Here is a 12,629-nt window from a genome sequence, read left to right on the forward strand (position 1 = left end):
ATGAAAACATTAATCTCATGTACATCTCCATCAAGGCTCTTGGGTGACCCGGTGCATTATCAATGAGCAGTAATATTTTGAAAGAAAATTTTTCCAGGGTAGTAGGTCTCAACAGGGGGCTACAGCACTCAGTAAACCATGTTGTAAACAGATGTGCTGTCATTAGGTTTTGTTGTTCCTCCCACAGACACAGGCAGAGTAGATTTTGCATAATTCTTCAGGGCCTGAGGACTTTCAGAGGGTGAATGAGCACTGGCTTCAATTTAAAGTCACCAGCGGCATTAGCCCCTAAGGAGAGAGTCAGCCTGTCTCTCCTGTGAAGCTTTAAAGCGAGATACTGACTTCTCTTCTCTAGCTCTGAAAGCCCTAGGTGGCCTCTTCTTCCAGTAGAAGGCTGTTTCTACACTGAAAATGGATTGTTTGGTGTAGCCACCTTCATTCATTATTTTAGCCCGGTTTTCTGGATTACCTGCTGCAGCTCCTACATTATTAGCTCCTCGCATTTTTATGTTATGGTGATGGCTTCTTCCTTAAACCTCATTAACCAGCCTCTGCTAGCGTCAGACCTTCCTCCTGCAGCTTCACACCTCTGTCAGCCTTCATAGAAATGAAGAGAGTTCGGGCCTTACTCTGGATTAGACTTCGGTTTACGGTAATGTTGTGGCGGTTTGGTCTTGTGTCTAGACCAGTGAAACTTCCTCCAATATCAATAATAAGATTCTTTTACTTTGTTATCATTTGTGTGTTCACTGGAGTAGCACTTTTAATTTCCTTCAAAAACTTTTTCTGTGCACTTATAACTTGGCTGTTTGGCACAAAAGGCTTAGCTTTTCACCCATCTCAGCTTTGGACAGGCCAAGTCCTCCCTATGCTTAATCATTTCTAGCTTTTGATTTAAAGTGAGAGCCATGAGACTCTTCCTTTCACTTGAACACTGAGGGGCCATTTGTAGGGTTATCAGTTGGCCTAATTTCAATATTGTTTGCCCCAGGGAATAGGGAGGCCGAGGAGAGGGAGAGAGACAGGAACACTCTCTCCCTCAGGTTGGTGGGACACTCAGAACACACCACCTTTGTCCATTCAGTTTGCCATTCTCTGTGGTTAAGGCTTGTGGCATTAGTAACATCAAAAGTTATTGACGACAGATCACTGTAACAAATACAGTAATGAAAAAGTTTGGAATGTTGTGAGAATTACCAAAATGTGACACAGAGACATGCAGTGAGCAAACACTGGTGGAAAAAATGGCACCAGTAACTCGCTGACACAGCATCGCCGCAGCCCTTCAGTTTGTGAAAAATGCCATCTGCCGAGTGCAGTGAACGAGGTGCGCCGGCACTAGGTCGAAGCCTCGAGGAGACAGACACCTCTGCAGCTCCGCAGCTCTGCCAGGTCCGTTCTCTGACCCAGTTCTGGGCTCCCCACGTTTAACCTCCGTGGCTTTCCTGAACTCCGACTGTCTCTTGAACTCGGTTCTACTGAACTCTGCTTGAGTTTTCCCTCCTTGTTCCATGGCCTGGTGACTTTCTGCAGAGTATGCTGGGAGAATTGTCGGACTCATCTTTATTTTGGAGATCACAGTCCTGGGCTGCCTCTTTTCCAGTGCCTGAAAAGTATTGTTTCATATTTTCTTTTTTTGTCAATTTTAAAATTGTTTAAAGTGGGATGGTAAATCTAGTCTCTGTTATTACATCATGGCCAGAAGCAGAAATCTTGGGTATGTTTAGGGACTTATATAGTATTACATTATCTTAGACTTGATCTCTGGTTAGAGCAAAATACTTCTATTTTATTATTCTTCAAGATTGTCTTCACTTTAGACAAAAAAAGAATGTTGGTATATTGATTGAATGGCNCCGACTGTCTCTTGAACTCGGTTCTACTGAACTCTGCTTGAGTTTTCCCTCCTTGTTCCATGGCCTGGTGACTTTCTGCAGAGTATGCTGGGAGAATTGTCGGACTCATCTTTATTTTGGAGATCACAGTCCTGGGCTGCCTCTTTTCCAGTGCCTGAAAAGTATTGTTTCATATTTTCTTTTTTTTGTCAATTTTAAAATTGTTTAAAGTGGGATGGTAAATCTAGTCTCTGTTATTACATCATGGCCAGAAGCAGAAATCTTGGGTATGTTTAGAGACTTACATAGTATTACATTATCTTAGACTTGATCTCTGGTTAGAGCAAAATACTTCTATTTCATTATTTTTCAAGATTGTCTTCACTTTAGACAAAAAAAGAATGTTGGTATATTGATTGAATGGCATTGGAACCTGTAGGAGAAAATTGACAACATTGAATCGTCTGGTTGATGAACATGGTGGGGGTGTGTGCGTGTGTGTCTGTCTGTGTTTATTTAATTAGCTATTCTTTATCTCAGTGAAGTTTTATGGTTTACTTTGTAGAGTTTTATATATCTTTTATTATAAATGTTTGGGGTGTTTGATTTTTAACGCTGTTATAATTGATATATTTGAACACTATTTTTGTAGCTGGTATATAGAAAAAATATTTGTACCGATCTTGTATCCAGCAACCTTGTAAAACTTAATCATCATTTCTAATAACTTGCTTGTAGGTTTCTTTTGAATTTGTACACTCACAGTCATATTGTGTGTGAGTAGTAACAGTATTATTCATTTTTCCAATCTAAATACTTTATTTTCCTTGCCTTATTTAAATGACCAGAATCTTCAGTATAGTGTTAAGTGGGATTGGTAATAGTGGGCATCCGTGTCTTATTTCCTTTCTCACTGGGAAAACTCTCAACATTATACCATTTTGTGTGGTGTTTACTAATTTTTTTAAAATACAATCTTTTTATCATATTAAGGAAATTCCCTTTCTGGCTTGCTAGGATTATTACAGAAGAATGTTAGTTTTTATCAGATGTCTTTTTCTTTATCTGTTGAGATCATTGTCTGTTTTTTTCTCTTCTAATAATGTGAATTACACTGATTGATTTTCCTGTGATAGTAACATTTTATTCCTGGATTTTTTGGCCAAATACAACTATATTTATATTTAAATAAATTTTTATTATAAAACATGTAAATGTAAAGTGATAAATACAAATATATAATATATAAATAATATAAAGTAGTATAAATATTATATACAGTGCATTTTTAAATAGTGTGGATTTAATTTATTGATACTTTATTGAATTTTTTTGCATGTAGGTTCATGAATAGTTTGTCCTTCAGTTTTCCTTTTTTGTAGTGTTCTTGTCAATGTTTTTTAAAATTGTGCATTCCTAACATATTTGATTGAGGTACAATTCAGTGTTTTTTAGTATGTTTACAGAGTTGTGAAACCCTTACAACTGTCTAATTTCAGAACATTTTCATCATCCCGAAAAGAAACCCCATGCCCATTAGCAATCATTCTCCAGTTACTTCACCTTCTACTCCCTGGAAACCACTATATTTACTTTCTGTCTCTAAAAATTTGCCTATTTTGGATATTTCATATGAATGGAATCATACTGTATATGGCTTTTTGTGTCTGGCTTCTTTCTCTTAAAAATATATATTTATACACACACATGCACATGCATACACGTTTATTTTATCCTCTCTTAAGGCTATGTTTATTGATTTTAGAGAGGAAGGGTGGGGGGGTGGAAGATAAAGAGAAATGTTGATGTGAGAAAGAAATCCATTTCTGCTTAGACCTGGGATTGGACCCGCAACCTAGGTATGTGCCTTGACCAGGAACCGAACCCACAACCTTTTGGTATATGGGACAACGCTCCATCCAACTGAGCCACCTGGCCAAGGCATCTTAGCAAAATATTTTTAAGGTGTCTCCATGTTGTGGCATATGCCAGTGTGTTGGTCCTTTTAATGGCCCTTACAGTGGCCCACCCTCCTGTGGTCTAAAACAGAGCCCCCTCTCTCTTGTGAACTAAAACAGAGACCAAAAAAAGAATGGAACTCGTACTATAACTAAAAAACTGTCTACTTTAGGCAGATTTTATGAAGAGAAGTTAAAAATAAACAATTTCAGATTATTAAAAAAGTCAAGGTTCTGTCTGTGATTATCATACTTGAAGGCAATTTTATTATTTTTTAGCTTTCTGACTTTCTAAGGTTTGTTTGTCTTTTATGACTGTGGATTGTAAGTATTGCTTTAAACTCTACTGGAATTCTAGATTGAGGCCTTAGGAATTTCCATTTACATTTTAATAATTTTTTATTTGCATAATAAAAACATTCTAGAGGATTCTGTGCATAGCTGGAAAGTTAACAAGAATATACAGAATAGTTTTATTTATTCCATTGAATACTGAAGTTGCACATTGAATTAATTATTTAGTATTTATTAGCTGTTAGTTTCAAGTATTCTAAGTGTCTTGGGTAGATTAACCTGTAAAAATATTCATAATAATTTTGTTAGATGGGTGCTAGCAATTATCTTTATTTTATAGGTAAACAGGGGTGCATAGAAATTGAGTATCTTATACAAAGTCACAAGTAATGGATAGTAAGTAATGGAGCTGAGATTTGAACCTAGAAGGTCTGACTCCAATCATAGATTTATTCTGAAATGCTGGTGGGTGTGTCGCTTCACCTTTGTAGTTCAGCCACCGTGTCTTGAATTCCAGAGGTGTGTAGAATGTTTTCTATATCTGAAAGTGCTTTCCCATACAGTGTCTCATGTAATATTCTCAACACTTCCAGGAGCAAGGTGGAAGTAGGTGTGCTTTCTTTTGCTCAATACTGTATTCCCCGGATTTTGGTTTAGATATGAAATGTTTATTTATTTAAAGTCATATATTAAAGGTCTGCTAGATACTAGGCATTCAGTTCTTTGGTGACATCAGAGATGAATTCTATTCCAGTGCTCCCATTAAGAAGAAAAGTTAAGATGTAAACCAGGATACAGTGTAGAAAGTGCCCTAATGGAGAGAGTGTGCTCTGGCAGCTAGGAGTTGTGGGATGTTGCTCTGTGGTGATAGTTTCCTTTTCTCTTGCTGTTGCTTCATCTTACTGTGCCGAGTCTTAGAATTTTAAATTGGGCGGTGTGACCTTCCAGTTGTTAGTCATTCCTAGGGCTATTGTTACTATTTGCAAAAATAGTCTATAACATGTCGTTTTATTTGGTTGTAGGGAATGACAGAGGAAGAGGAAGACAAACTGTTGGCATTGAAAGACTTCATGATGAAATCTAACAAAGCGAAGGCGAACATAGTGGACCAGAGCCATCTCCATGACAGCAGTCAGAAAGGTGTCATTGACTTGGCAGCCTTGGGCATAACTGGGAGACAGGTAGATCTTGTCCGGACCAGACAGGAACCAGATGACAAGCGAGGTTAGTGTGTTTGTGTGTGTGTTCAGCTCGTATTATTAGTATTATTAGTTATTTCATAAACCTGCTTTTAGCTTTAGTCACATATCTCAGATACAGAACTTTCATAGAGTGAGCGAGTCCATTATGTAGCAGGGAGATTTGGGGGAGGAAAAGTGAGGAAGTGAAATAACAGTTAAGAAATTAGGTAACCTGCCAAAATCACGGCTGTGTGAGTGTCAGAATCAGGATTCAAATTAAAGCCTGACTCCAAAGCCCTTGCAATAAAAGATTTTGTAATAAAAGCATTGCCTCTGTGGAGGTGTATGATTGAAGATGAAATTCTAATTTTAATCCATTTTAATGATTTTTTAAAATATGTTGATTTTGGAGAGAGAGGAAAAACCAAAACATTGATTTGTTGCTCCACTCACTTATGCATTCATTGGTTGATTTATTGCATGTGCCCTGACCCAGGATCGAACCTGCAACCTTGGTGTATCTGGGTGATGCTCCAACCAACGGAGCTACCCAGCCAGGGCTCTGTTTTTTAATCCTTTGAACTCTAACCCAAAGCCAATAGTCTGTGTAAAATGAGATTTTGTTTTCTAGTTTGTTATTATTAAGTCATGCCCAGAGAACTTAAAGAAATAGTCTTATTATTAATGAAATACAAGGGAGTGGAGGCCAGAGCAGCCTTACCTGTTTGAAGCCTGGAGATTCAGAACTGTGAGCTCTTGTAATGATGACAGTGACGTTGGTTGTATGAGGTTTTCAAGATCTCAGGTCTTTTTCTCTTAACCCTTTTTGGGGATGTACTCACTTCTGAGTACATGACTTTAAAAATCCCTCTGTTCAAGTATCAGCCAATAAATTATGTTTAAAATAAACCTCTAACTGCCAAATTTGAGATAAAGTATTTATGCCTACCAGTGATTTGCATCCCTAATACTTGAAGCATTCATAGATTAATAAGAAAAATGCAAGCACCCCCACAGGAAAAGTAGTGAAGGGCTTGAACATACAATTGATAGAATAGAAACGCGTATGTTCGGACAGGTAAATAAAGAAATGTGGATTAAAACAATGGCGTGCCATTCTCTGCCTGTGTGGTTGCTGTAGCAGAGACTGATGATGCCTGGTGTCAGCAGGGGTGTAGGGAAATGCATTTCATACACGGTAGGTGAGGTTATAAATGGAACATATTCTTGTTAGAAGAGAATGTCTGCTCTTTGACTCTCACTTCTGGAAATGTCTCCTAAGAAAAACTGACATGCATGTGAAGAAATGTGTATAATAGTGTTTTCAGTGTGGGAGAAAAGGAAATAATTAAAGTATTCATTAGTAGGGGAATGGTGAAATAAATGTTCAACATATTTAAATAGGAGAAAAAGCAACTTATTTTTGTAGAATAATATGGCAGTGCATTATTAAACTATATAGTTATGTGGTATACAAACTTACGGGGGTAATTCATGTAATATTTTGGTAATGCTAGAACTTTGTGTTACTTTATATATCTTTTGTAATCAGACAATGATTTAAAAAAGGATTTCTCATCTGTTTATGTCAGGAGATAGCTGTATGTCAACTGACTTCTCCATTTCTTCTATTTTTCTTTGCTTTCCTAAGTAACTGATACTAGAAATAGGTCATATTTAGCAGTGTGGTCAGTGGCATTTGAAAATTTTTTATTACTTGTTTTTCAGATGAAGTGGTTACTTGAAATGAGCTAGCCACGGGAAACTAGGAAGCGATTAAGTCTAATTATTAACACCATTGAAAGTGCATCTGTTCCATCTGCGCTAGGGATGAAGTGAGAGTTAGTGGGTTGTTACAGAAGTATAAATAAATAAGAGATTATAAAGGACAAATAGGATGGGAAGTCCATTGCTGTCCTCCCCACCAAAATAAAAAAGAAAAAGGAATAAAAGCACGTACTGGTTTTAGAGGCTTCCTTCAGTCCATCTGACTCTGTTTTCATAGCTAGAAAACACGTGAAACAAGACTCCAATGTAAATGAAGAGTGGAAAAGCATGTTTGGGTCACTGGAACCGCCGAACCTCGCACAGGCCCTGCCTAAAGCGAGTGACCAGGAGGCGATTCAGACTGGGAAGCCTCCTCGTTCAGAGTCCTCTGCTGGCATCTGTGTCCCCTTGTCAACTTCTCCGCAGGTACTGTCCTCAGGCCATAGTCCTCCTTTTGTCTTTCAGTCCCATTCTATTTGGGATGTTTCAAGGCTTTGTGTCAATACAGTGACTTGTCCTCCAGGGGATGATGTTTCTTTTTAAGACAGGTATATGTTTGACTGGATAGCCAAGAGGAAATCGAGTTATTGAAAGCACCAGAAAGGTCATCTTTTAGAGCCCTCACTACTAAAGTGATCTGAAATTGTGGATTAAAGACATCATTGTTAACTGTGGTTGTAATTAGTCTGCAGTGAACCTTTTTAAGTCTCCTTTTATTCTTCCTCTAATATAACATAGTAGTTATATCTGTAAAATAACAAAAACACTTCTGGGAAGAAAAGCCCCAAGTTGGCCATGTGTGAAAATGCCATGCTGATTTTGATGTATGTGAAGTAAGTTTATAATTTAAGGTAACTCTTCCCTAGCCAGTCTTATTTTAAATAAAAATATTAAATGAACAAACTGATTCAATTCTGTTTCTTCTTTTTACTTAACTTAATGAGGATTTTTCTTTAATGTTATTTGCTGCACTGACTTTTTTTTTAACGGAGAAGTTTGGAAATGTAATATTTGTGGTTAAACTTCATTTTAACTAGGTTTTCATGGAAAACATGGATTTAAGTGGATTTAAAAAATTGGTACATTAATCAGGACAAAAAGCTGATATAATGAATAAAGGGCCTATAGGTTATTATCAAATATACTTTGCTTGTGACATAAATACCTGTAATTCTGTTTGTTTTACAGGTTCCAGAAGTGACAAATGTCCAAAGTAGAAAACCAGCAATACAGGTTTTAAGTAGCACAATGCTCCCGTCCACCTACCAGATTCGGATCACAACGTGTAAAACTGAGCTGCAGCAGCTCATCCAGCAAAAGCGGGAGCAGTGTAATGCTGAGAGGATCGCCAAGCAGATGATGGAAAACGCCGAGTGGGAGAGTAAACCACCACCACCCGGTAACGTGCCACGGCTGCGGAGCTGGATCTCGGCCCCTGCCGAAGCCTGGAATCTATTCCGGGCACTGATAGTTAACTGCCAGGCAGAGGGAGTAAGAACAAACCGTTGCTTTGGAAGCCTAGTAGAAAACGTCATTATTTGTGGAGTTTGGATCTTCTTAGCTGTAGGGACAACTTGTAGTGTCTGCTTTATGAGACCACTTACTATGGTGGCCTGTCTGTGGTCCACTGTCCTCACCTGTCACGTCAGGGTCCGCCTGCCTGCTTCATGTCATGCTGCTTCTCAGTGGGTGTCATCAGGGTTCTTGGGGTAAACCTCAACTGTTAACATCCGAAGGGGTTAACATCATAACTTCCTTTTCAAAAATGGTAAAAACAATGAGAAAATTGTGGATGCTTTGAAAAGGGAATGGTATCACCAATATCCCTCCCATTCAACAATTATCCACATTAAGATTTGGGGGAAACACTCCTATATTCTGAGAGGATGTAGAAGAAATTGAGAGATGTTGGAGATGGAGACGTGGCTCGGCTGTGTTGACGGACCTGCCCGGTTTGACGTGGTGCAGCTGGGCTTTGGTATTGGATGGGCAGGTTGTGGAAAACATTTTAATGAGTTTCTACATACAGATGTTAATAAGAAAAATTCATCTTGAAAACAGGGGAAATGCATAATGTGCTTATGTGTACAGATTTAAAAATTATGTGCATTTCCATAGGCTTCTGTTGTGAACTCAGGGAGAATGCGTGTGAAGACAAAACTATTTAAAGATTTAGAAAACATTGTTAAGTAGTAAGTGGCATGTCAGGTCATAGAAATTTTCTTATCAAAATAAATATTCTTGAATATTTAAGTTGTTTCTGTAATATAGGTCAGTATTATTTACCAATCCTGCTTTAAAAAAAAGTTGACTGTGAACTATCTATTTTATTTTATGATAGAATCTGTCTTTTTTAAGTGGCATTTTACGTAAGTGGAGCTATGCATTTTATATAGTAATCACAGAAAAGGTGTCAAGTTTTGTGGTTCAAGAATTGTGCAGCACCTGTGGGGCTCTTAATTTTTTTCTTTCCACACTTGAGTGGTTGTGTGAAATTGATTTTCTCTAGAGGGAAATGTTCAGCCCAGCCTGGGAGATGATCTAGACTTCATGACAAAGTGTTTCTGATCATTTTTAAATCCAGCATATCCTCCCTAAAAATCACATGCAGCTGTTCTTCCCAAACATGTGGGCTATAAATCCAGTGGGAAACATTGTATTTTTTATCTCACAGTAAGCCAGGTTTGGAAGTAGTATTGGTTTATTTTTCTTGGTAAAAAAATAATTTCATCCTAAAATGACATTATGATTACTTAATTAGGCACAGCACTAACTCCTAATATGGTATGGTCTTCAGCATAGCCTTCTGTTTTGTTTTAAAACTGATTAATATGAAATATTAAATGTTATACTTAATATAAAATTTTATTTATCAGACCTTAAAGACAGTTATGTGCTGGATATTGTGAATGATTCAGAATGGATAAGATACGGTCTCTTGGCTTCAGGGAATTTATTATTTACTTGAGGAAATTAATCATACACAAAAATGTATAATAAAACAGAAGGGTGTGTGACTCATAAAGTACTAGAAAATCCATGGGCATTCTGAGGCTGTAATTTATAATACCATTTATATTAACATGTTGGTACTATAGAATAAATGATTGCCGGCAGAGAGGAAATCAGCCTTGGGTGTTTACCATGGGCCTGGGACAATGTTAGACTCTTTATTCCTCTCATTTATTGTGGTGACCCTTTGGCTTAAGTAATATGTCCCTCATTTTACATTGGAGGAACTTGAAGCTCATGGAGTTTGAGTAAGTACCCTCAGGCCAGACATTGCTGGTACGGCGGATCTGGGTCCTTGAGACTTTCAGGCCCAGGCTGTTTTCTGAGCATCCAGTTTTCTCTAGGTCGGGACAGTCGTTACCTCCTGCTACTGAGCAAGTAGTCAGTTTTTTCCTGGGTAGCAAGTGACTGTTGGGCCTCCTCAAACACTAGAGAAGGACTCGGGTCTTTCTAAAGCTATTTGAGCAACACTTAATTGCTGTCTTGGTTGTCCTGGTAGATAATCGTATCTGTCGTGATCCAGTAAACCACTCTGTGCTGGCTGCCTGTTGGTATTTTTTATTTAATTCTTATCTTTATTCTCATGCTGGTTGTTGGTTACAGAAGCCGGGAGGGAAAGACTGTATTTATAAAGATACACTCCTTTGCTTTTTCTCAGGGTGGCGTCCTAAAGGGCTGCTGGTTGCACATCTTCATGAACACAAGTCTGCTGTGAATCGAATTCGAGTCTCTGATGAACACTCCCTCTTTGCAACGTGTTCAAATGATGGTACAGTGAAAATCTGGAACAGCCAAAAGATGGAGGGGAAGACGACTACTACCAGGTGAAATATGCTGTGGAGAGTCCATTCTTTCATTAGGTTAACACGTTACTGGTTGTTCACATCGTGTGTGATAGGCGTTGTCTTAGGTGCCAGGGATATAGCAATGATAATTGGACAGAGATATCTTTTATGTGGCAGGTGATGGAAAATAAACAGTATAAGTAAAACATACAGTGTTAGATGGCAAAATGTTATGGAGAAAAGTACAGCAGGAAAGAGAGGGAATGCAGTAGGGGTGTGGTAGGGTGGAATTTTAAGTAGGTTGGTAAGAGAATACCTCACAGAGACTGTCATTTGAGGAAAGGCCTGAAACAGGTGAAGAAGAGAACCATGTGGATATCTTGGGGAAAAGCATTCCAGGCAGAGGAAACAGGGCTTCAAAGGCCCTGAGGCAGGAAGATGTGTAGCATGTTTGAGGAACAGCGGGAAGGTCTGTGTGGCTGGAGCAGAGTGACGAGAGGGAGGAACAGGAAGAGCCAGGTTATATAGGGCCTTGTAGGCTGCTGTAAAGGACTTTGGCTTTGACTCTGAGGGCAGTGAGGGGTCTGAGGAGGGTTCCAAGCAGAGGAGAGACATGATCTGAATTAGATTGTTGAGAGTAGACTGAAGAGGGACTGGACAGAAGCTGTTAGGCCTTTACAGTAATTCAAGCAAGGGCTGGGGGTATTGGGAAATGATCAGATTTTGGGTATACTTTGATAGTGGAGCCAGCCTGATTTGTTGAGTGGATTAGATGGAGTATGAACAAGAGAAAAGTAAAAAAATGGTGGAATGGCTAACTAGACAAGGAAACCACATATCACCATTACTTCACCGTTAGGGTCGAAGTGGAGATAATTTATGGCTTGAAATACCAAAATCTTTAAATATGCATGATGTGCTTTTTCCCCCTGTTATTATTTAATAGTTTATTTTTTCTTTTTTAAAAATCACATTTTATTGATTATGCTATTCCAATTGTCCCAATTTTTCCACCCTTGACCCCCTCCACCCAGGACCCCCCATTCCCTCAGGCAATCCTTACACCATCATTCATGCCCATGGGTCATGTGTATTAAGTCCTTTGGCTACTCCCTTTCCTACACTGTACTTTACATCCCCATGGATTAAGAAGTACACCTATTGGTACTTCTTAATCCACTTGCCTCTTCACCCATTCCCTGACACCTTGTCCCATCGGGCAACCATCAAAATGCACTCTGTATTCATGATTCTGTCTCTGTTCTTCATATTTGCTTAGTTTATTTTTTAGATTCAATTAGTGATATATATTTATTGCCATTTTATTGTTCATAGTTTTGATCTTTTTCTTAAATAAGTCCCTTAACATTTCATATAATAATGGTTTAGTGATGATGAACTGCTTTAGTTTTTTCTTAATCTGGGAAGGTCTGTATCTGCCCTCTGATTCTCAGCGATAGTTTTGCTGGGTAGAGCATTCTTGGCTGTAGGTCCCTGCTTCTCGTGATTTTCAATATTTCTGGCCAATCCCTTCTAGCCTGCAAAGTTTCTTTTGAGAAATCACCTAGCAGTCTTACGGAAACTCCCCTGTAGATAACTAATTTCTTTTCTCTTGCTGCTTTTAAGATACTCTATTTTTAACTTTTGGAATTTTAATTGCGTGTCTTGGAGTGGGTCTCTTTGCATCCATCTCATTTCGGACTCTGCTTCCTGGACTTGCATGTCTATTTCCTTCACCAAAGGGAAATTTTCTTTCATTTTTTCAAATAGATTTCTAATTTCTAGGTCTTTCTCTTC

The 12,629-nt window shown here is 38.4% G+C and overlaps 1 protein-coding gene across 8 annotated transcripts in view; it reads left to right on the plus strand.

Annotated features, from left to right (window-relative positions):
- Positions 1-12,629, plus strand: part of PIK3R4 (phosphoinositide-3-kinase regulatory subunit 4) — a 68,675-nt gene that overhangs the window by 37,226 nt on the left and 18,820 nt on the right. For all 8 annotated transcript variants that reach the window (XM_037061309.1, XM_037061306.1, XM_037061300.1 and 5 more), the window contains 4 exons: positions 5,110-5,311; positions 7,274-7,461; positions 8,224-8,434; positions 10,706-10,871. In XM_037061309.1, coding sequence (XP_036917204.1) covers positions 5,110-5,311; positions 7,274-7,461; positions 8,224-8,434; positions 10,706-10,871 — 767 coding nt within the window. The remainder of the gene's footprint in view (positions 1-5,109; positions 5,312-7,273; positions 7,462-8,223; positions 8,435-10,705; positions 10,872-12,629) is intronic.

Source organism: Sturnira hondurensis, unplaced genomic scaffold (genome assembly GCF_014824575.4).
Source record: "Sturnira hondurensis isolate 20B ecotype Veracruz unplaced genomic scaffold, ASM1482457v3 Scaffold0013299, whole genome shotgun sequence".
NCBI classification, from domain to species: Eukaryota; Metazoa; Chordata; class Mammalia; order Chiroptera; family Phyllostomidae; genus Sturnira; species Sturnira hondurensis.